The sequence below is a fragment of the Nerophis lumbriciformis genome, linkage group LG18 (genome assembly GCF_033978685.3).
Source record: "Nerophis lumbriciformis linkage group LG18, RoL_Nlum_v2.1, whole genome shotgun sequence".
NCBI lineage: Eukaryota > Metazoa > Chordata > Actinopteri > Syngnathiformes > Syngnathidae > Nerophis > Nerophis lumbriciformis.
In genome coordinates, this window is record NC_084565.2 from 37,380,431 (window position 1) to 37,404,435 (window position 24,005).

General features: G+C 41.8%; 2 protein-coding genes across 3 annotated transcripts in view; one reads left to right on the forward strand and one right to left on the reverse strand.

The window, feature by feature from the left end:
- LOC133617911 (E3 ubiquitin-protein ligase RNF170) overlaps window positions 1–8,261 on the reverse strand; it is a 22,332-nt gene extending 14,071 nt beyond the window's left edge. The window contains exons 1-2 of the mRNA XM_061978291.2: window positions 7,819–8,261; window positions 3,258–3,363 (exon numbers count right to left, since the gene is read on the reverse strand). The gene's annotated coding sequence lies outside the window, so the exon portion shown is untranslated. The remainder of the gene's footprint in view (window positions 1–3,257; window positions 3,364–7,818) is intronic.
- Window positions 2,440–22,378, forward strand: hook1 (hook microtubule-tethering protein 1). Of its 2 annotated transcripts, XM_061978288.2 has the most exons (22): window positions 2,440–2,643; window positions 3,289–3,374; window positions 6,078–6,150; window positions 7,331–7,381; window positions 7,665–7,797; window positions 7,901–7,968; window positions 8,060–8,122; window positions 10,600–10,683; window positions 13,392–13,555; window positions 13,642–13,782; window positions 13,861–14,062; window positions 14,133–14,243; window positions 17,415–17,502; window positions 17,574–17,640; window positions 17,705–17,845; window positions 19,197–19,284; window positions 19,375–19,406; window positions 19,479–19,561; window positions 19,635–19,735; window positions 19,811–19,912; window positions 21,032–21,100; window positions 21,171–22,378. In XM_061978288.2, the coding sequence occupies exons 1-22, from the start codon at window positions 2,599–2,601 to the stop codon at window positions 21,327–21,329; spliced, it is 2,151 nt and encodes a 716-aa protein (XP_061834272.2). In that variant the 5' UTR covers window positions 2,440–2,598; the 3' UTR covers window positions 21,330–22,378. The 2 variants fall into 2 exon arrangements, with proteins under 2 accessions (XP_061834272.2, XP_061834273.2); XM_061978289.2 differs by lacking the exon at window positions 3,289–3,374 and having other exon boundaries at window positions 2,446–2,643.
- The last annotated feature ends 1,627 nt before the right edge of the window (window positions 22,379–24,005 follow it).

Consider the following 24,005-nt stretch of genomic DNA (forward strand, 5'->3'; position numbering starts at 1 on the left):
TAAAGTAACAGTACTCTTACTTGAGTACAATTTCTGGCTACTCTACCCACCTCTGCGCCTTGGTGATGAGCAAGAATTAAAGATACATTTAAATTATTTACAAATGTTATTAAATTTAAAAAATACCATGTTTTAATATATAGGGTTTATTTTTGGGGAAAAAATAACGGCACTACTTTGGGATATAATATAAGTAGTGTAAATGATTGTTAAACAGCACACTAAACAAGTGGCAGACAACCGCAAAAGACAAACTATTTGGCTAAAACTAATAGAAATAGTTTGAATGAAATGAATTCTATAAAAAGGAGAAATACTAAAGACTACTTAGACACGCTGCAGCATTATTGTGTTTGTATATGCAAAGCTGCAAACAATAAGCTATATTATGATCATATAGATTTTAATGTTGCATTGATTTAATGTAATATTTAATAGTTTAGATTTTTATTGGTGTATTACATATTTGATCATCCTATTTATTTACAAAGGGCCGATTAAAAGATTATTTTAATTTTTATTACTCTGTATTATTACTTTGCGTAGAGACCGCGAATACATGCTGGATGAGCTATGAATTCCATCTATCCATCCATTTCTACCGCTTATTTATTGAAATTGAATATACGCAGAAACCCAAAGTGGCGGCCTGTTTGTCGTTTTAAATGATTTTCATTACATAACATGCTTAGTGTTTATTCATGATTATTTAATACGCTCAGATATTCATCTTACTTAACCAGTTTAATAACACTTAATTTGGGTAAGCCGTTTTCGGAAGTAGATTTTTTTCAAAAGATATTAAAAAGAAACGTTTATTGTACTACCTACTTTTAATCATAATCAATCAATCAATGTTTATTTATATAGCCCCAAATCACAAGTGTCTCAAAGGGCTGCACAAGCCACAACGACATCCTCGGTACAGAGCTCACATAAGGGCAAGGAAAAACTCACCCCAGTGGGACGTCGATGTGAATGACTATGAGAAACCTTGGAGAGGACCGCATATGTGGGTAACCCCCCCCCCTCTAGGGAGACCGAATGCAATGGATGTCGAGTGGGTCTAACATAATATTGTGAGAGTACAGTCCATAGTGGATCCAGCATAACAGTAAGAGTCCAGTCCACAGTGGGGTCAGCAGGAAACCATCCCGAGCGGAGACGGATCAGCAGCGCAGAGATGTTCCCAACCGATATACAGGCGAGCGGTCCACCCTGGGTCCCGACTCCGGACAGCCAGCACCCCATCCATGGCCACCGGATCTGTGTGTCTCCCCTTCCACAAGGGATAGGGGGGAGCAGAGGAGAAAAGGAAAAAAAAACGGCAGATCAACTGGTCTAAAAAAAAAAAAATTTAAAAAAAAGTCTAATCTATATTCATACTTGCCAACCCTCCCGAATTTTCCGGGAGACTCTCGAAATTCAGCGCCTCTCCGAAAACCTCCCGGGACAAATATTCTCCCGAAAATCTCCCGATTTTCAGCCGGAGCTGGAGGCCACGCCCCCTCCAGCTCCATGCGACCTAAGTGAGGACAGCCTTTTCTTTTATGACGGGAGGACAACAGGGTGACAAGAATTAAATCATCCAGACTAGAGATAAATTGTATTATTATGTTTATCTTACCTAAAAGTAAATATATTTATTAATTAAAAAAAAAAAAAAAAAAAACTAAATACATTTTTACTATATTTTGCTAAAAACATCAAAATTAATTGTATTTTTATTTGTATTTTTTCTGACTCCTTATTACATCCAACCATAGAATTATACATTAAAATAAACATATTGGAAATAATTAATTTTAAATGATCATAATAATTCATTTAAAATGACCAGATTTAATTATTAAAATAATTGTTTGTTTATCAACAACTTTAGCATTTTATTCATTACATTTTGAAGCTCTCAGAAGCCAAGTTATGATATATTCCTTAAGATTTATTTATGCAAGTTTGAAGTATCAATTATCTAAACACAGTTTTGTTTGAATATTTTCAGGATGTAGATATATATATATATATATATATATATATATGAAATACTTGACTTGGTGAATTCTAGCTGTAAATATACTCCTCCCCTCTTAACCGCGCACCCCACCCCCCACACCCCCACCTCCCGAAATCGGAGGTCTCAAGGTTGGCAAGTATGTCTATATTGACAAATATATGACAGGTAAGCATCAAAACAACATCGACTGTCTCCGTGCTCATATTAATGCATAATAAACTTCCACCATGATGGTTGACTTCCACCAATGTTTGACGAGCCGCTTCCAATGGAGGCGTTATAAAGTTGCTCGTACTGGCATTTGATTGGCTGTAAAACGCGTCACTCTGGCTGCATCTTAACGCTGATTGGATACGCTGCCGGTGTAAAGCGAAAAGCGCTCAGAGGCGATGCGATATTCACCATAGCTGTTACGCCGTTTTGTGGCGCAGCGACAGTTAAAGCTATGCCGCGCTACGCTTTTGACGTGACAGTTTTACCTCGACAGCAGGTGAGGTCAAATGCAGAAAGAAAGAGAGCGGAAGAGGCGTTTGCTGACAGGTGGAGAGGAAATATTTGATCTTTTATTAGCTTTATTGGAATAAATGGACGAAAGCAACACGGCGTTGGTTGAAAGCCTCATAATATGGGTGAGTTTTTGCTCAGTGTCGTAAACAAACAACTGCACCTGTTTGTACACTAATAATGTAGGCGCCTGCGCTCGTTGTCCGGAAACGTTCACCATCCGATAACAAATATAATGTGACTAAAAAACATAAACGTCCACGTACAACAACGTTTAATGAGCGCTATACAGTAATTACTAGCAACTTTAATTGTGACAATAATTTTCAGCATTACTAGGAGTACGGTAGGCTAACCTGGCCAAAGGTTGCCAGGTTCGCGCTGTTGTGACAAAATCCCCCGTTTTAAAAAAAGGTAATGATATTTGTGTAGTCTCTCCTTTGTGTTCTGGAAATAACGTAGGCTGACGTCACCACTTGTTGCTCAATAAATATATGTATGTAGTGAAACTGTCGCCCCTTTTATCGAATTAAGTCATTATTTCATTAACGCTTTGTTGAACAACAAGCTGGCGTAATTAGGCCAGGCTGTTTAATCCTTGTAAGAATTTAACTGCAGGGTTTAGTTGGAAGGTTACCTGACATTCATAGTAGTATGCGTTACTTCATCCACACGCTAAAATAGTAATCATGGGGGGAAAAATGTATCAGATTGTCGAAATAGCTTATTTAATCATTACCTGCACTTTGTATGAATGTTTGACTTCTCAGCTGCAGACTTTCAACACCTCTGCACCATGCAGCACAGCAGAGGACCTGACCACTGGAGCTGCCATATCGCAGGCCCTGCATCAAATGTGAGAGAAAACACAAAGAATTGAGCTTAAATGTATGCCACCATTAAACACGTGTTAAATGTACGTCACAAATGTGATGTGACATTTTAGTCCTAAGCTGTGGTACCTGGGCTTAATGTAGTGCAGGGATGTGAAAGTCATGGCCCCCAGGATGATATTTGATTAGTATTAGAACTAGCCCACACACTCCAGCCGCCTGCTGCTGTTTTGCACGCACCAATACTCCATCAGTGTTTGCGCTAGGAATTTTCAAAATGGGGCCCCGGGACCCCATCAAGTCATAAAAATGGGGTCCCACAATACATTTTTGGGATCGCACTTTTTTGTAGCCGCTTTGAAAACAAATAAATGTATGCATTATCCTGTTATATCTAACATTCTATATTGTGTTTTGGAACATTTTTGTCATAAACCTTAATTCATTTTAAAATAATAATACAAAAGAAAACACATTTTTATGCATATGTAAATGTATTCAGTTATAAACTCCTTTCCTTCATGGATCTAAACTTTACCACTGCAGGTATTTTTTTCTATATTTTTATTGTGATATTTTCAGAATGTGTTTGTAGGACAAAGAAAACAATCTGAACTTGTCTTTATTTTTTTAGTTTTAATGCCATGATTTTAATAGTCCGGCCCGCGTCTGCACAGATTTTCCTCCATGCGGCCCTTGAGCTAAAATTAATTTGACACCCCTGATCTAGTGGTATGCAAAAAAATAATTTAATTGAATTCGATTCATTACTTAAGTTTTTCTCTTTATTTAAAAAGTTTTACTGTTCAAACTGTATTGTTACAGTGTACACAAATATTAAATATACTTGTTAAATAAAACCTCTGTCTGTTTTTTAATGAATATTTAGGCCTACTACACTACTAGTGGTTAGAGTGTCCGCCCTGAGATCGGTAGGTTGCGAGTTCCAACCTAGTCATACCAAAGACTATAAAAATGGGACCCATTACCTCCCTGCTTGGCACTCAGCATCAAGGATTGCAATTGGGGGTTAAATCACCAAAAATGATTCCCGGGCGCGGCCACTGCTGCTGCTCACTGCTCCCCTCACCTCCCAGGGGTGATCAAGGGTGATGGGTCAAATGCAGAGAATAATTTCGCCACACCTAGTGTGCATGTGACAATCACTTGTACTTTAACTTTAACTTTTAATGTCGGTCATTATGGTGGTACGTGGAGAGCCAAGTGTTTTCTGAGGGAGTACTTGGTGGAAAAAGTTTGAGAATCACTGGTCTGAAGTCAACTCCTCACCCTTTTTGAACAGGGTGATTAAAAAAATGCATAGGCTGAAGAAAAAGCAAAACTTGTTCACACATTTGTTCATTTTGTGCCTGTTTCCCCCCCAAAAACATTTGATTTTATCCCAAATTACACAACCTTGGGTGCAAATTAAACCACTAAAAGCCAGATAATAGTCAAAAGTGGCCTTTTAATGATGTTTCAGTAAAATGTGTCCTAAGAGCTCATTTGTAAGATAAATCAAGGGTTCGAATTGGGGGTTAAATCACCAAAAATGATTCCCGGGCGCAGCAACGCTGCTGCTCACTGCTCCCCTCACCTCCCAGGGGGTGAACAAGGGGATGGGTCAAATGCAGAGGACACATTTCACCACACCTAGTGTGTGTGTGACACAATCATTGGTACATTAACTTTTTAACTTGAAATATTGTCTCCCTCACTTGTTTGCTTGCTTTGAAGTTGTGTATTATGGAAATGATCAAACCTCTGATAACTTTAAAAAACAGGCTTCACTACACATCTTAAAATGCAGCATCTATGTCCTCCGTATTTGGTATACAACATCTGTTATGATTGACAAGTGCAGAGGTATGTAAAAAGTGTAATAGGCGTGATCAAACAACTCATTAGCAATAAAGCTACACGCGCACAAACCGTTTGTTCCTAGTGGGGCTCACTAAAAGCACTTTTTGGCAACGTTCACACTGCAGGGTAGGATGTCCAAATCGGAATGTTTTTGTCAAACCTGAACTTATTTGGTCGTTCACATTACAAAAAAAATGCAGTGTCTAATGTGAAGGCATGCAGACATGATGTCACACGCGCTGCAGTGTTTGCGGACGTAAACATGACCGCAATTCTAGTAAGTCTCAGTCCTGGTGCATTTGTGTCAATTTCAAGGATTCCGTGGAATCAAAGTCCACATTTTCTGAAGGGTATTATTGCACATATAAGATCAAGAGGGAAGAGTGCAAGCATTTTGGCTTTTGCAGTTTGCAGGACGTCTGCTCCAAAGAGCGAGCAGTTGAAGACAGGAGTGGTGGAAGATAGACGCCAGTTCCTAAAACATTATTTTTGCCTGTTTTCTGCTCATTTGTCAATTATTTATTTTGCAACCGTTTAATTTGGCAAATAATTACGACACTTATCGCTATTTGATGACGTTCTGGGGGGATAAATGTGACCGGAGCTTTCACACTGCAGTCGCATCACGTACATACCTGACTTATATCCACATACAAAGTAGATCTGGGTCGGATTTAAAAAAAAAACTGAATTGCACCTTGACAGGAAAACATTTGATAGAGGTCACATACGGGGGAAAAAATTGGACTTGACCAGCAGTGTGACCAAGGCCTGAAACCGTCAAAACACTCCCAATACACCCTGAGACTTTGGAATGGTTGACAAATAGTGTAACTTTAAAGTGCCATGTGTGTGTCACACAGAGACCCGTCGTGGTTCACTGATGCTTGGCTCACTCGCATCAAAACAGACGTGGAGGACAACTGGAGACTGAAGGTAGATGGACGTCTTTTCTTTCTGCATTCATTATATTTTGCTCCCTGCTCTCCCTGACCGCCTACTTAGTGTGCTAAGTCCTCAGTATGCGTCCTTCCTGCCCAACTCTCCTTGCCCCCTTCTTAGTGTGTTAAATCCTCCTGCCCAACTCTCCTTGCAACTGACCTCCTGCCTCCACCAGGGAGGGCTGCTGCTGCTCCTGCTTTAATCTGCACTGTGACCCTGTGCTGACTCCTCTCACATGTACGTGTGTCTGCTGTGTGCATGTCTACCCCAGTGTTTTTCAACCTTTTTTGAGCCGAGGCACATTTTTTGCGTTGAAAAAATCCGTAGGCACATCACCAGCAAGAATCATAAACTCAGTTGACAGTAAAAAGTAATTGTCGCAATTGTTGGATGTGACTTTAACGCATAACCAAGCATGTATCACTATAGCTCTTGTCTCAAAGTAGGTGGACTGTCACATCACGCCGTGACTTATTTGGAGTTTTTTGCGGTTTTCCTGTGTGGTGTTTTAGCTCTTGTCCTGCGCTCCTATTTTGGTGGCTTTTTCTCTTTTGTTGGTATTTTCCTGTCTTATATTTCCCGCATCTACTTTGTTTTAGCAATCAAGAATATTTCAGTTGTTTTTTTTCCTTCTTCGTGGGGACATTGTTGATTGTCATGTCATGTTCGGATGTACATTGTGGACGCCGTCTTTGCTCCACAGTAAGTTTTTGCTGTCGTCCAGCATTCTGTTTTTGTTTCCTTTGTAGCCAGTTCAGTTTTAGTTTCGTTCTGCATAGCCTTCCCTAAGCTTCAATGCCTTTTCTTAAGGCCACTCGCCTTTTGTTTATTTTTAGTTTAAGCATAAGACACCTTTTTACCTGCATTTACAAAGCAATTAACTACCGGCTGCCACCTACTGATATGGAAGAGTATTACACGGTTACTCTGCCGAGCTCTAGACAGCACCGACACTCAACAACGGCACATCATTTGCAGACTATAATTACTGGTTTGCAAAGAATATTTTTAACACAAAAATGTGAAATGAGATCATCTCCCACGGCACACCAGACTGTATCTCACGGCACAGTGGTTGAAAAACACTGGTCTACCCAACCTCCTCCCTTCACGCCTTTTAACCTACCGAATTACAGATAAGGCTTTAATGTGTGTGTGTGTGTGATCTCCTCAGCTCAACAACCTGAAGAAGATCCTGCAGATGGTGCTGGAGTACTACAACGAGGTATGTCCTCCAGCACCTCCTTGTCCCGTGTTGTCATACGATGATGCGTCGGTTTAGTTCACGCAAGCAATGAGGCAAGGCTTGTGTTGTTAGCAAGCGGCACAAGAGCCCCACGTAAAGAAAATGAGAGCGTGCATTGTGGGCAGAGCGAGGATCAAGTCTGGTATGCAGCGACAGAATAGAACCTCCAGAACATTTTGTGGCGTAACCAAACAAAACTTGGGAGTTTAAAGAATTGTGACGCAACTTCTGTGAGATAAACTTCCCAAGTGTTGTCTTTTAGGTGTTGGTGCAGGGCCTCACTGACTTCCCCCTGCCAGACGTGGCCCTAGTGGCAGAGCATTCGGCCCCTGTTGAGCTGGGGAGGTTGTTGCAGCTCATCCTGGGTTGTGCCGTCAAATGTGAACACAAACAAGGTACATTACTGTATGACCCACCTGCCAAGTTCTTTCAGTCTCGCTCCGACCCGGAAGCAAATGGTTTGACTCCTCGGTGCTGTTTCCCTCTTCCTGTCGCCAGAGTACATTCAAATCATCATGACGCTGGAGGAGTCCGTGCAGCACGTTGTCATGACGGCCATCCAGGAGGTCTGTTGACCAAGTCCTCAGTCCTTCAGTTTTAGTGGAGACTTTGCAGCACAATGTGATGACAATCTTGGTGACCTCTCTCCTTTTTCAGCTCCTGAATAAAGAGACCACCACCCCCTTTGGAGCGGAGCTGTCAGGGGACCTGGATCAGCAGGTTAGTGGTATTATATTATTATGATCGATCAGCCACTGATTTGTATCGACCGATTTTCATTCAAAATAAATGCCTTTTAATGCTGATCCCTTCTGGCTGACACTGTTTTTGTCTCTCCACACACAGTGTGGAGCCACTCACCTAATAATAATCACCTTCAGCACGGCTAATAAACTGCATTTCTTAGAATCTTAAGTATCAATATCAAGTATTAAATATCACTGGCGGAAGAGGCAAAACATGTTACACACCGCGAGAGCAAATCAAGAGCAGGCTTGCTAATAGCTAAACTATGTGGTAAGCTAGCTTTAAACACCTATAAGTAAGTGCTTAGTCAAGTTTAAGAAGCGTCGATGAACCATATTACTGCACAAAGTAAGTTAACAAGTAGATTAATAATAGCCTTTCAAATGACACCATACCGGCCTCCAAAGGTCAGTTCAAAACTTGTGAGACAAACTTGTTTGCAATAAATTTCTTAAAAACAGTAGCGCGCTCCTGTTGTGTAAAGTAACTTGGACCACTCTAAACACATTGGCAGGTTCTTGCATTGACATTTTAACCCAGCTAGCAAACACAGAACACTGGAGTCCAAAATTGTGATTTACCTAACTGAGGAGTTCCTGAAGTCACCCCTTTAAGTCCTGTCTTTTCAGCAGTCACACAGTTTTAAAAAAACTTGTAAGAGACTCACATTTTTGCAGCAGATTCTTAAAGGGGAACTGCACTTTTTTTGGATTTTTTTTTGAGACAAGACTACAGTTTTTGGGGGTTTTTTGCGATCTAGCATGTAAAAATCGTCTCGTTCCTGGTGGCTAGTGTTGCGTTTTGGACCAGTCGTTCCTCCCAGGGAATTCAAGTCACAAGTCGCTCCCAAGCTCTTTACGACACTTAAAGCTGAGTTGAAAAACCACCAGAGACAGAATAGGTATTTTGTAATATATTTGCAAAGCTTTGCAGATATACATTGAGACCAGTCCAGCATAGAACATTCAATTGCGCCGCTAAGATCGTCTGCCCCGCCGACCAAACCCTCTCCCCTCTTAAGTCCCTGGCAGTCATGTCTCTCTAGCCAAAACAAATGCCCATTATCGCTCTTTCTAACATTCTAAAGCTTCAAGGTTAACACACAGTTTACTTGCAGACAAACAGAAAGAGAACAAATGGAAAAACACGAGCTGTTTTCAAATATGACTATGAATTAAAAGAAGTAACACTTAAATTCGGATATATGTAAATATCTGCCTCCGACACTAGCAATGCAGCTAAGGGGAGCAATCAATTCTACCTCAAAATCACTTTAAAAACGGGGATTCAAAAACCGTCAACAACACTTTATTTTTCAGCAATCTGTATAAGAACCAAGCTGTAGCAACATTGTTATTGTAAGAGCAAACACTGAGGAACTCTTTTTCTAGCGTACTAACACCATACTTGCCAACCTTGAGACCTTCGAATTCGGGAGATTGGGGGGGCGGGGTTTGATGGTAGCGGGGGTGTATATTGTAGCCCGGAAGAGTTAGGGATGCAAGGGATTCTGGTTATTTGTTCTGTTGTGTTACGGTGCGGATGCGATAGAGATTCTTTGCTACAAGTTCCTTTTTGAATTCAGTAGTGTTTCTCAACTTCTTTATCAAAGTGCTGACACTCGCAAATTTCTTTGGCCCCATGATGGCTTATTTTGCAGTCCATCCATTCATCTTCTACCGCGTGTCCCTCTCATACTCATACTTGCCAACCCTCCCGATTTTCCCGGGAGACTCCCGAATTTCAGTGCCCCTCCTGAAAATCTCCCGGGGCAACCATTCTCCCGAATTCCTCCCGATTTCCACCCGGACAACAATATTGGGGGCGTGCCTTAAACACTGCCATTAGCGTCCTCTACAACCTATCGTCACGTCCGCTTTTCCTCCATACAAACAGCGTGCCGGCCCAACCACATGTTATGTGCGGCTTTTACACACACACAATTGAATGCAAGGCATACTTGATGAACAGCCATACAGGTCACACTGAGGGTGGCCGTATAAACAACTTTAACACTGTTACAAATATGCGCCACACTGTGAACCCACACCAAACAAGAATGACAAACACATTTCGGGCGAACATCCGCACCGTAACACAACAGAACAAATACCCAGAACTCCTTGCAGCACTAACTCTTCCGGGACGCTACAACATACACCCCCCCGCCCCATCTCCTGAATTCGGAGGTCTCAAGGTTGTCAATAAAAAAAAAAAAGTACAGGCTTGTGCTGTAACTTTGCTACGTAGCAAAGAACTACAACGTGATGACATCATAAAGGGGTGATGGTGCTCGGGGAGAATGACTTCCTGGTGGCGAGTTGAGAGCAGGCTAACACAGACATGTTGGACTCATGCAGTGTATTAATAATATAATAATCATTTCTTTGGGCACTTGATTCCAGGGAATGATGATGTGATTGAATCAATCTTATTTTTTGTGTGTTCAGCTCAGAAAGGCTTTGGAAGAAGTGTCCAAACTTTCAGCAGAGAAGGAATCACTTTCCCAGCGCTGCCAGGAGCTAGACCAACAGGTGAATGCACATCTATCTCACACACACACACACACACACACACACACACACACACACACACACACAAGCCTGTGGCTCGGTATATAGAGGAATTGTGTAATTTGCCGTAATGTCTGGCTGCATTGTGCGGGGCTGCTGTGGCAGAAAGACTGTGAGCTTACAGTCTGGACTCTGATCCACATCAAGCCGCCAGCCTGCGGGCGTTCTAGAGGGCACACCACATTTCGCAGACATGTACTGATCCAACAACTGTCTTCAACTGGACTCTCGACAGATTAATTTGCTCCGTTTGCCGTGTCGCCTGGCTCCCCCCAGCGTCAGGTAAGTCCAAGGTGACCGTCAAGCAAAACTAAACCCTCATTTTTTCAAAGCTGCTCGGAAAGTTGACGCTAACAGGTGGCTCCAGCAGGACTCAGTGTGGACATGCAGTGTTTTTAATTAATTTTTCTACTCAGCGGGTGGGATATGCGGCTGTGACAATGTTTTGAAAGATGAACGCCTTATTCATGTTTTTTTCTTTGTGATTTGTCAAGTCGTTTATTTGTCCTGCATGATTATATTAAAATCTAACTGCTTCAGGACGGTGCAAATAATACTGCAAAACATGTTTGTTGAAGTTACTGCCCGTTGTTGGTTTGCAGGATAATTCCATGCCAGACAAGTAATCTAGTCGAGTACAAAGTAGGTAGGGGTGCCCCAATACAACTCACCAATATTGGAGCCTTGAGTATTAACCAATATCGATATTAATCTGATACAATATCAGCACAAATCCTAGCACATTTATTAAGTTGTACTGTGGAGTCTTTCAAATGTTCTTGTAATCAGACAATATTTCCGGTATATTAGATGGAATCTTTACCTGACACGTTTCGACTGTCATCTGCAGTCGTCTTCATACGACACCTATAAGAACAGCTGATAGGCAACGCGTCACAGTGGTCAGGTGACCCTTCTGAAGAAGACTGCAGAAGTCAGTCGAAACATGTCAGGTAAAGATTTCCATCTAATATACCGAAAATATTGTCTGATTACAAGAACATTTGAAAGAGTATATGAATAAGAAGACTAGGGATGTCCCGATCCGATATTTGAATCGGATCGGCCACTGATATTTGCCAAAAAATGCGTATCGGCAAGGCATGGGAAAATTCCGATGCAGATCCAGTTTTTTAAAAAAAACTCCAACGCACAGATTTAAATAATACATTCCACTTTTCTGCTGCTCCCTATTTTCCATTCCGCCTTTTCCAGCACACCTTCAACACATCCACTGGTCTGTGGATTCTCACGCAGTTGCTTTTAGCTGCGGACATTACACGACAGGCTCTTCCCACTCTTTCCTGTGTCTCCCTCTTACAGACAGCAAGGGCACCTTCTTACACACGTCACATACTGTCACGTCATACGTCACATACGTATACGTCCTCCTTGAGCAGAGAGGTAGCAGCATGGCTAACGTTAGCTGTGATGCTAGCGCACGGCAAATCTATGCCACGCACAAAATCAAAAAAAAAAAAAAAAGCGCATAACAATTTTCGACACACGGACACGACAGAGAAAACAGTTTTCGTCATCATTGTTCAAATATTGTAACGTCTGTCGAGACGCTTATCTCCATTCGGTGCCACATGTCCACACCATCAAAATGCTGAGGCACACATTTCCAGATCAACACCGTATGAAAAAAATAGTGATTTTTTTTAGTTGTGATTTCCCTCTCTACATGAAAGTTTAAAAGTAACATATATTAATGCAGTATGAAGAAGAATGTTTTAATGTAGACACATAGAATCATCATACTGCTGTGATTATATGCATCAAGTGTTCATTCAAGGCTAAGGCAAAATATCCACATATATATCGTGTATCGCGATATGGCCTTAAAATATCGCAATATTAAAAAAAGGCCATATCGCCCAGCCCTAGTTCAATGATGCCATTTCTGTTTGTCATGTATAATTTTGTCTATTTTGTGTTTATCCGTGAATAAACAGGTCAGTTTCTTGTTACCAACCATTGTGTATTATTCAAACTCCCCTAATTCAGCTGGCTAGTTGTTATCAAGAGTACTAAAACCCTTTTCAACATGATTCTGACAACTAAGTAGGCTAAATAACTTTAAACTTTAATACATGCTCGGATAGGCCAGTATCGGTCAGTATCGGTATCGGATCGGAAGTGCAAAAACAATATCGGTATCGGATCGGAAGTGCAAAACCCTGGATCGGGACATCCCTAAAGAAGACATAATGAACCTGTAATGTGGAGTGTTAGAAAAGGCTTGATCAAGTGAAATGACTCTGAACAGATGAAAAACACTAACCTTATGACAGGTTTATGCTTTTGAAATGGAGTGTTTCTTTTTGTAAATTATTTGACTAAAACACAAGAAAAGACCAACCTTGTGTGCTTAGTAGAGGACATTTAGATGTTAACTGACTCTCCAACAAAACATCTTGTAAAGAAGCTTACATCTATTAGATGCAAGCCGATATCCAATACTTCTTTTTTTTGCTGATATCGGGCCGATATCAATATCAGATCGGGGCACCCCTCGTACAAAGTACTAGTCAGGGTAATGTGGGCTGACTAACTAATGGTGTGTGCTTGGATTAACTCTTTGTATTAACCGCTGTTGGACCAATCGCAGAAACACGATTATACTTCTGTCATGTCCACATCATCAACCTCATCATCTTGGACAGGTGGCCATCTTGCAAGAAGAGCAAAACAGTCTGTTGGTGGAGAACGACGTCCTGACCGACCGAGCTAATCAGCTGGATACCTTTGATGACCCGAACACACCCCAGGGAAGGAAGCATAGCCAGTTACAGCAGCAGCTTGAGGCGATGCAGGAGGAGAACTTCCGGTGGGTTCTATACCTCATCTGGCTGATGGCGCCGCGGAGGGGGAAAAAAACAACTTCACTAAAACATCGCCTCTTGTTTGTTTCAGGCTTGAGGCAGCCAAGGACGACTACAGGATCCACTGTGAAGAGCTAGAGAAGGAGCTGGTTGAGATCCAGCATCGCACCGACGAGCTCACCAGCCTGGCGGAGGAATCCCAAGCGCTCAAAGATGAGCTGGACGTCCTGAGGTTTGACTTCACGCAAATAGATTTCAGACGTCCGAGATGGTCCGCTCAACTGGTGGCTTATTAGTTTGTGCTCTTAAGGATCTGTTCGGATCGGGTGGTGATGCTGGAGGCTTCGGTGGAAACCTACAAGCGAAAGCTGGAGAACCTGGGGGACCTGAAGAGGCAAATGAAACTGCTGGAGGAGAACAACACCATCTACATGCAGAACACCGTCAGCTTGGAGGAGGAACTGCGCAAGGCCAACGCCGCCCGCGCACAGCTGGAGACGTACAAGCGGCAGGTAGCGTTTGCATCGCGGGATGCACTGACTGTCTCTTACAGCCACACCTTTGTTATGTGCTCCCCGCCAGGTGCAAGAGCTGCATCGGAAGCTGTCTGAGGAGACAAGGCGGGCAGACAACCAGGCCTTCGAGATGAAGAAGTTGGAGGAGAAGCATGAGCTGGTGATGAAGGAGAAAGAGGTGATACTTCCATCAAGGGTCACATTTAAAAATAGGAGGAGAGGGAGCTCATTTAAAAATGTGAAGTGAAGTGAATTATATTTATATAGCGCTTTTCTCTAGTGACTCAAAGCGCTTTACATAGTGAAACCCAATATCTAAGTTACATTTAAACCAGTGTGGGTGGCACTGGGAGCAGGTGGGTAAAGTGTCTTGCCCAAGGACACAACAGCAGTGACTAGGATGGCGGAAGCGGGGATCGAACCTGCAACCCTCAAGTTGCTGGCACGGCCACTCTACCAACCGAGCTATACCGCCCCTAAAATGTCCCCTGGGGTAGAAGATTATGTGATCGCAACACACTTTTGCTTAGGGCTGGGCGATATATCGACATACTCGATATATCGCGGGTTTGTCTCTGTGCGATAAAGAAAATGACTATATCGTGATATTGGAGTATACGTTCTCACGCAGTTGCTTTTAGCTGCGAGCATTACACTACAGGCGTTTCCCACTCTTTCTTGTCTCTCCTTCTCACAGAGACTTAAAACAAGCGCACCTTCTTACATAAGTCACGCGTGCAACGTCACACGCTCCCGCGGAGCAGACAGGTAGCGGCATGGTAACGTTAGCTGTGATGCTAACGGAGCGGTGCGAGTGGAAGTACGAGAGAAGGTGCGAATCTGGTAACAAATGAAGAAAAAATTAATTCCCAGTCCATCGTCTGGCGGTGGTTTGGCTTGAGATCGGTAGGTTGTGAATTCAAACCCCGGCCCAGTCTGACCACTGACTGTGATCAGCCAGTGCGATTGGAAGTCCATGCTCAAATATTGCCTCCGTAAATAAAACTTCGGCATTTATCACATCCAAAGAATCTGTTTGGGCGACGAAAAACGTTGAAAGTTTTCCTCTTGTATCGCTAGCAACGGCATTAGACTTGTGTTTTTTTGTCCCAACGTGGTCTTTTACATCGCTAATTCCTCCGTGTCCGATCGAAAAATCTTGTCTGCACAAGGTGCAATTCGCGTAGTTTTCACCCTTTTTGGAACGGAAAATTATTCCCGGATAGGCTTTTGAATATTCTTTCACGGAATGACTGCAGTTTTCTTTTCGGTTTAAGACTCGTTTGCGATTTTTCTCCGGCTGATTCCATGATCGTTCGCTCGTTTGGAAACAATGGCAACTGGTGCCTCGTGTTTGGCAGCGGTGCTATAAATAGCCTCGCGCATGGCATTCGGAATGGCTCGATAGGAAGTTACGGGAAGCAGTGTCGATTGTCATTGTTGTTACGCGATTTCGTGAATAAAACTTTAAAAAATAAATAAATAATTTAATTAATGAAAAACCGTATTTTTTATCACTGCAACTGTAACCCGGAATAGGTTGATGAAAACCGTACTAATTACGGGAAAACCGGAGTAGTTGGCAGGTATGCTATAAAAATGGGACCCATTACCTCCCTGCTTGGCACTCAGCATCAAGGGTTGGAATAGGGGGTTAAATCACCAAAAATGATTCCTGGGCGCGGCCGATGCTGCTGCTCACTGCTCCCTTCACCCCCCAGTTCAATAATTTCGCCACACCTAGTGTGTGAGTGACAATCATTGGCACTTTTACTTTAATAGGGAAGATGTTCAACAATTATGCGGTAAAAGCGTTGCTACAAAAAGTAGCAGCACTGCTAATGTAGCATCATTTGAAAAGTCACCCGCTAGAGCAGTGGTTGTCAAATGGGGGTACGCGTACCCCTGGGGGTACTTGAAGGTATGCCAAGGGGTACGTGAGATTTTTAAAAAATATTCTAAAAATAGCAGCAATTCAAAAATCCTTTATAAATATATTTATTGAATAATACTTCAACTGAACATCAAATCAAGTAGGCTATTCCATTCATTACCATAAACCCAGAGTTTCCCCCATGCCATGATGATTTGACCCTACCTGGCGGTGACACACGGCACCAACTGTCAATCAACTATCGATGTAGAAAACAATGGAGGCTTGGTTAAAGAAATGCAACAATGCAATATTCAGTGTTGACAGCTAGATTTTTTGTGGACATGTTCCATAAATATTGATGTTAAAGATTTCTTTTTTTGTGAAGAAATGTTTAGAATTAAGTTCATGAATCCAGATGGATCTCTATTACAACCCCCAAAGAGGGCACTTTAAGTTGATGATTACTTCTATGTGTAGAAATCTTTATTTATAATTGAATCACTTGTTTATTTTTCAACAAGTTTTTAGTTATTTTTATATCTTTTTTTCCCAAATAGTTCAAGAAAGACCACTACAAATGAGAAATATTTTGCACTGTTATACAATGTAATAAATCAGAAACTGATGACATAGTGCTGTATTTTACTTCTTTATCTCTTTTTTTCAACCAAAAATGCTTTGCTCTGATTAGGGGGTACTTGAATTAAAAAAATGTTCACATGGGGTACATCACTGAAAAAAGGTTGAGAACCACTGCGCTAGAGAATGAGGAGTGCTTGAAACTCCGCATGTCAACATCTCCGTTCGGTGCCACACCAACAAAATGCCGAAGCAACTATTTCCACATAAACACCGTATGAAAAAAATAGTCAACAACAGAAGGAGATAACGTCTGCAGGAACCTACCACATAGCGAAGGACATACACTATTTGATTTCCTATTATGCAGCTCATTTTTATTTGACAGTTATTGAAATATATTGTGTGACATGCACAAAAGTGCACTTTATTTGTTTTTAACTATTGTAGTGGCGTTCTGTACAAAAAGTGCACTTTAATTTAGTGTTGTTTTGATATGTCATCTTAGTGACATCATTCACAAAAGTGCATTTATAGCTTGTTTTAAAATGTCTGACAATCTTGCACTTTCTGTTTTGGTAATGACATGAATGTTTGTGCCACTGCTTAATAACTGTTTAATAAATACACTTTTGCTAAATTGACTTAGTTGTGATTTCCCTCTCTGCATGAAAGTTTAAAATGAGCATATATTAATGCAGTATGAAGAAGAATGTTTTAATGTAGACACACAGAATCATCATACTGCTGTGATTATATGCATCAAGTGTTCATTCAAGGCCAAGGCAAAATATCCAGATATATATCGTGTATCGTGACATGGCCTAAAAATATCGAGATATTAATAAAAGGCCAGCCCTACCTCTGCTATTCATTTCTTTCTTCAACCTCCAGCGAATCATCATCGAGAGAGATTCTCTGAAGGAGATCAATGAGGAGCTTCGATGCACCCAAGCCCAGCAGCACCAACTCTCCCAAGCAGGTAACATCACTGCAGTCATGCTGCGTGTCCGTCACTCCGCACCTTCTCATGTCCACACGCTCCCTGTGTAGGCATGCTTCCATCCAGCAGCCCCAGCCACGACAACCTGGCAGCAGAGTTGATCCCCATCGAGCACAGGTGAACGCCCTCACACACATACTATGGGACTGTGAGTGTGACCGCTGAGTTTATTTGAGTCCAGAGAGAAGTTCATCAGGCTCCAGCATGAGAACAAGATGCTGAGAGTGCAGCAAGAAGAGTTTGAAAGAGAAAAGATCGCCTCTCTGCAGGTTCAGCTGGAGGAAGCTCACAAGAGCCGCAGTGAACAGGACACAGAGAACAGGTTCGAAAGTTGATGCAACTCTACTTGATGGCCTTATACCACTACTAGTACTACTTTTACTAATACTACTATTACATTGGAACTCACTTAAGTTGACTCAAGCAAATAAATGAAAGGGCACATTTACTTGTAACTTTGTTCAGAGACATTAAGACAATGACTGATGATAAACTCTTTTTTAACCTACGGTAGTTTGTTGACATGGTTTTCCTTCTTTTATGATAGGGTGAATGGGTTATACTTGTATACTGTAGTGTTTGTCTACCTTCAAGGTACTCAAAACGCTTTGACACTATTTCCACATTCACCTATTCATATGCTGAACTAAAAGGAACGCAGCACTTTTGTTTTTGCTCCCCTTTTTAATGAGTAAAGAGCTACAACTTTTACTATAGACACAAAATACCTATTCCTCTCAAATATTATTCACAAATCTGTCTAAATATGTGTTAGTGAGCACTTCTTCTTTGCCAAGATAATATAATATTAGAGATGTCCAATAATATCGGCCTGCCAATATTATCGGTCGATAAATACTTAAAATGTAATATCGGAAATTATTGGTATCTGTTTCATATTTGCCATATTTATTATTGAAGTCACAAAGTGCATTATTTTTTTTAACATGCCTCAAAACAGCAGCTACGAATTTGGGACATGCTCTCCCTGAGAGAGCATGAGGAGGTTGAGGTGGGCGAGGTTGGGCGGTGGGGTTGAAAGGGGGTAGAGAGTGGTGTATATTGTAGCGTCCCGGAAGAGTTAGTGCTGCAAGGGGTTCTGGGTATTTGTTCTGTTGTGTTTATGTTGTGTTACGGTGCGGATGTTTTCCCGAAATGTGTTTGTCATTCTGGTTTGGTGTGGGTTCACAGTGTGGCACATATTTTTAACAGTGTTAAAGTTGTTTATACGGCCACCCTCAGTGTGACCTGTATGTCTGTTGACCAAGTATGATTTGCATTCACTTGTGTGTGTGTGTAAAGCCGTAGATATTATGTGATTGGGCCGGCACGCAAAGGCAGTGCCTTTAAGGTTTATTGGCGCTCTGTACTTCTCCCTACGTCTGTGTACACAGCGGCGTTTTAAAAAGTCATACATTTTACTTTTTGAAACCGATACCGATAATTTCCGATATTACATTTTAAAGCATTTATCGGCCGATAACATCGGCAGTCCGATATCATCGGACATCTCTAATAACAATATGTTATCCATACATAGGATACATATTTGAAATAGTATCTTTGAGCAAACTTATCGCCTGAATATCTCATTGCTAAATCTGTTGTTTTTTGTCTGTGATATATGGTCTCCCTAGAATATAATAATACACGTGCTGCATGTCAATCTCCAGGTTGAGTCGAGAGCGTATCGGTGAGCTGCAGCAGCAGGTTGAGGACCTCCAGAAGGCCCTGCAGGGTCAGGCGGTCAAGCCCGATGATGTAAGTGCGATGAGTATAAACAAGAATCTTCTTTGGGTCTGAAAGGTTTTATTCCATCCTAACCTGGATTTACTTTTACATGTTTTTCAGTCCAACCTGAAGCGGAAGCTTGATGCTCACATGTAAGCGGCCGTCAGCGTGAAAGTTAAAAAGTCGATTTTCTTCAATCTAAGCAGCCATGTATTTTTCTCCAGGGTCCAGCTCAATGAGGCTCAGGACGAAATAATGAAGAAGAAAGAGCTGCTGGAAGACTTGCAGCCCGACAACACTCAAACCTGTAAGTGTCACAACGCCACCGTCAGCCTAACGCCGCCTCAATCCGCTAACGGGTCAAATGGTTTGATCGACAGCACTGAAGCTGGACGAGCTCATGGCCGCTCTGAAGAAGAAGGACGACGACATGAGGGCCATGGAGGAGAGGTACAAAATGTACCTGGAGAAAGCTCGCAGCGTGAGTCCTTTTGTGACTTCTTACTCGTTCTGTGGTTTGAAGACTTGAGCCTTTTTCTACCGTCCCTGCTTGCAGGTTATCCGGGCACTCGACCCAAAACTGAATCCTGCTACCGCTGAGATCCAGGCACTAAAGAACCAGCTGGCAGACAGAGACAAGCAGGTTCTCAACCTGGAGGTATTTTTGCTTCTTGAATGAAATGATCTCAGACCCTTAAATGTCCTCCACTTTTTCTGTGGTTCATTGAGGATGTAGACACACACTAGAGATGCGCGGATAGGCAATTATTTCATCCGCAACCGCATCACAAAATTCGTCAACCATCCGCCATCCACCCGAACTAACATTTAATCAAAACCGCACCCGCCCGCCATCCGCCACCCGCCCGCCATCCGCCACCCGCCCGTTGTTATATATCTAATATAGATGATGCAAGGCATTAGTGAGGTTATAAAGCTTTTGCCTGTTAAAGAAAGGAGACTGATCCAATGTAGCAGAGACATTCAATGCGTGCCACGCTGTCACGGCCCAGACGCACACCAGTGCGCAATCATCTGGGAGCCGCGCTGAGCGCACCTCCAAGCGCGCTCGCGCCACACAAACTGCTGCAGGCAGCTGCGTTCACACATGCATCTGTAAGCCTTGTTTTAACATCCTGTGGCACTCTTCTGGGATCACGGCGGACGAAACTGCTCATGCTCAGGGTGTTTGTGGAGGTTCGGGGTTTTGCACAAATGTGATGCACCATGTTGGATGTCCCAGTTTTGTGACTGTCGTAGACATAAACAGCGTCGCAGCTCTTGCAAATCACGTAGCCAGCATTACTATCATCCTGATTTACAACCTCATAAAAACGAGTCCACGCTGAACTTTTCTGGCCTTTTTTTCCCCTGGTCTTTAGTATTCCCTTTTTTAGTTTGTCGCGTACCACGTTTGCTGCCGGCGTTGCCATCTCTTTTTTTTTTCTTCTTCTGTTGTGGCATGCTGCAGGTGCCTGCTCGTTTTTCGTATGTGGGTAACAACATTTAACTATGTATATATATTTCCGAATTGGTTTAACTGCCACCCGCCTGAATCTATTTAAAATCTAATTTTTTTTTTATTTCAACCGCCCGACCCGACCCGCGGACTCCGCGGTTGTGTCCGCAAACCGCGCATCTCTAAGACACACACACACACACACACACACACACACACACACCTCATTGGAAACACAAGCTTTACTTGTGAGCTGAATTGTATCAATAGGTTTGGTTAGATATTAAATATTTAAACTGTGACATTTTGGCTTCTTAGCGTCAATGTGAGCAGGCCCGGCTCCGAGAGTACGAGGAGAAGCTGATAGTCTCGGCCTGGTACAACAAGGTAAGATCAAAGATGTGATTCTGAAGCTGCCGCCACACCCACATTACGAAGAACCGCGCTGTCTCCTCAGAGTCTGAACTTTCAGAAGCTGGCCATCGAGTCGCGTCTCGGAGGCCGCAGCGTCTCCCCGCTGTCCCCCGGTCAGTCCTTCTTGTCCCAACAGCGGCAGGTTTCCAACGCCCCTCGCCGGGCGCTGTCCATCAGTGTGCCGAGTGCCACCTCCAAGTAGAGCTGCTCAGAGCCACGTGCCTCGCCTTAGGTTGGTTCAAGGACCGATCCACCCTCAAGTGGCCTTAAACGCATCACACCGCCCAGGGTGTTCAAGGATGAGGCGGTTGAGATTGAGTAGTTGGAACACAATACATTCACTTGGCTGATCTGACATCAGGAATCTTTCACATGCTGCGAGCAAACTGAACTCAACTTTGTAAATCCTGTCAAGTTCACAAAATGTGATTTGAATCATGTGTACGATTTAGGATCGTGGAAGGTTTGATAGATTGGGTGCTGGACACCAGCCAGTAAAGTAGAACTCATGAAGAGAAGCTGTAAAAGTCTAAGGCTGTCTCTCAAATGGAATACAAGTTCCTAGAATGCGTACTTTGACGGCAGTGCTGTCCAAAATCCATTACTGTACTTTAGTTGTGCACTGACAGGAAAATAATTAGCATCTTCTCACCTTGTTAATTGCAAGCTGTGGAGTTACTCCCGCCCCTTCACCAATGCAGCCAAAAAAGCAGCTATTGGAGGTTGGTAAGCATTCATTACTGCATTTTTCCGTACTTCTTTACTGTGAATGCACTCAAAATTTCCAGCGCAAGTCTGGAAGTGTGTACATTTTGAAACATGGTCTAATGACAAACAACTCTAAAGGCAAGAACTTCACTATCAAACACTTTAGTGTTTTAGTGGCAGTTGCACTGATACATATGGCCATGTTTTCCACACCAGTTTTTAATCCAAACGTCCCATGCAGGTGAAGCTAATCTGTATATTTTTGTCAGAATTACAGGTAATGTGATGTTGTTCTTCTAATGTTTGTTCAATCGCTTTAATTAAACAGCCATTGGGCACCATCTGTCAGATGTTCATAATCAGCTTAATGTGTATTGTTTGCTAAAGCTCTTCTTTGCAGTGTACTAGAAGGCTTTTATATATAATGATTATCTACTATTCTGATCAGGTAGCACAGCACTGTATGTAATGGGGAAAAAAACATAAATGTTATGACATTTTATATTTTAGAGCAAAATTACAAATAAATATTTTTTTCCTGAAGCTTGTGTGCGTAAAATACATTTGGAGCCTACGCTTTCTAGCGTTATTTAGCAGGTCTGTGGTTACATTTAAATAAAACTTTTTCTTCCACCTCCTTGTTAGGGTAGCAAACTCCCTGAAAGGTTGAATAGAGGAAACTGGACTTTTCTTATTGGTATTTCAGAGTTTAATCCATTCAACCTTTGTGGATTACATGACTGACATATTGTTTTACTATTGGAATTTAAGCAAACCTGAAATAGATACACAGGTTTTGGAATAATACAAATACTAGGAAAACCAATTGTACCATAAGCAAATTTTTATGTGCAAAATTTACAAATAGAAATCTAAAAATTCAGTTTGCAGCTTTATGATAGAGCGGTCTCCCAACTTTCATCAGTTTGAAAACTACCTTGAAAAAAAATTATTGAAGTGAGATGTTTATTTTAATGACTGGCAACATTTGAATTGTGCTTTATTAATGAAGCATATCTACATTCAAACAGTGTGCTCACTGTCTATGCTACATTGTGGTAATTTGTCATGAGAAACGTGTCTGAATTGAACACATACAAATACAGTACTAATTAGGAGTTAAAAGTAATATTTGGTGAGTTAGTGTATACTAGGTGGTGTTACTAGCAAAGTGTAGGGTCACTATCACAAAGCTGGACACACTGTTTATGTTCAACAACTTACAGTAGATACACAACTAGTGTTTTGAAGACATGACACTTCTAAAAGGTGAGCTAACCACATTGTTTACAATCATTTTATATGAAAGACATGACGACAGATGCATTTTTGTTATGCATTCTAACTCGTAAATAAACGCAAATAAAAGTCAACTTAGTGCGGATCCAATGGGAGGTCCTCTATTCCTCCTATAAAACTCCATCCAAAAAGCGTCAACAATACTCCACTTACATTTTCTGACTTGAATATTGACCAAGTATTAGTGACATTATATTTTGAAATTAATGCGCCGCGTATGCTTAAAATGAGCAAAATGCATAAATATGAAATGTTATTGTGAATGTGCCTGTTACTACATTACATATATACTTACAGCATGTTTACAAAACCTTCAAGTACCAGTAGAGTGGAAAAACAAAGTTGACTTGACTCGCTCATTTGTGTTTCATTGTATCAATTAAACCGTATCCAATTGTATTTACAATCCGCAAAAGTATGTGAAAACACTGTTTAAACGTCACAAAATGCCACAAACTCAGTCAGCCATTTTTAATATTGCGCTCTGAATACCTTCAGCTATTTTCGGATATTGACATCACCATATTAACCCTTCTGCACTCTGAAGATCAGTCATACTGGAAATACTCAAAAATTGGAAAGAGCTGTGCTGTTTAACATACACATATGCTTGGACTTTGTATGCATTCAAAAATGTTTTCATCAACAATGTATAGTAACAACTTATTCCCACTCAACAAAGTAGGACAACAGTCAACAGCTACATTATTACATTGTATTTTTATAAATACAGTAGATCAGGGGTGCTCATTACGTCGATCGCGAGCTACCGGTCGATCTCGGAGGGTGTGTCAGTCGATCACCAGCCAGGCATTAAAAAAATAGTCCTAAAAATGAGCGATCATAAATCTTCACTATGACGTCACTTTCG

Coding starts and splice junctions, on each gene's coding strand:
- hook1 (XM_061978288.2), top strand. CDS start 2,599: ATGGACGAAAGCAACACGGCGTTGGTTGAAAGCCTCATAATATGG. Junction 7,798..7,900: donor CAAATGTGAACACAAACAAG/GTACATTACTGT, acceptor TCCTGTCGCCAG/AGTACATTCAAATCATCATG. Junction 13,556..13,641: donor ATGCAGGAGGAGAACTTCCG/GTGGGTTCTATA, acceptor TGTTTGTTTCAG/GCTTGAGGCAGCCAAGGACG.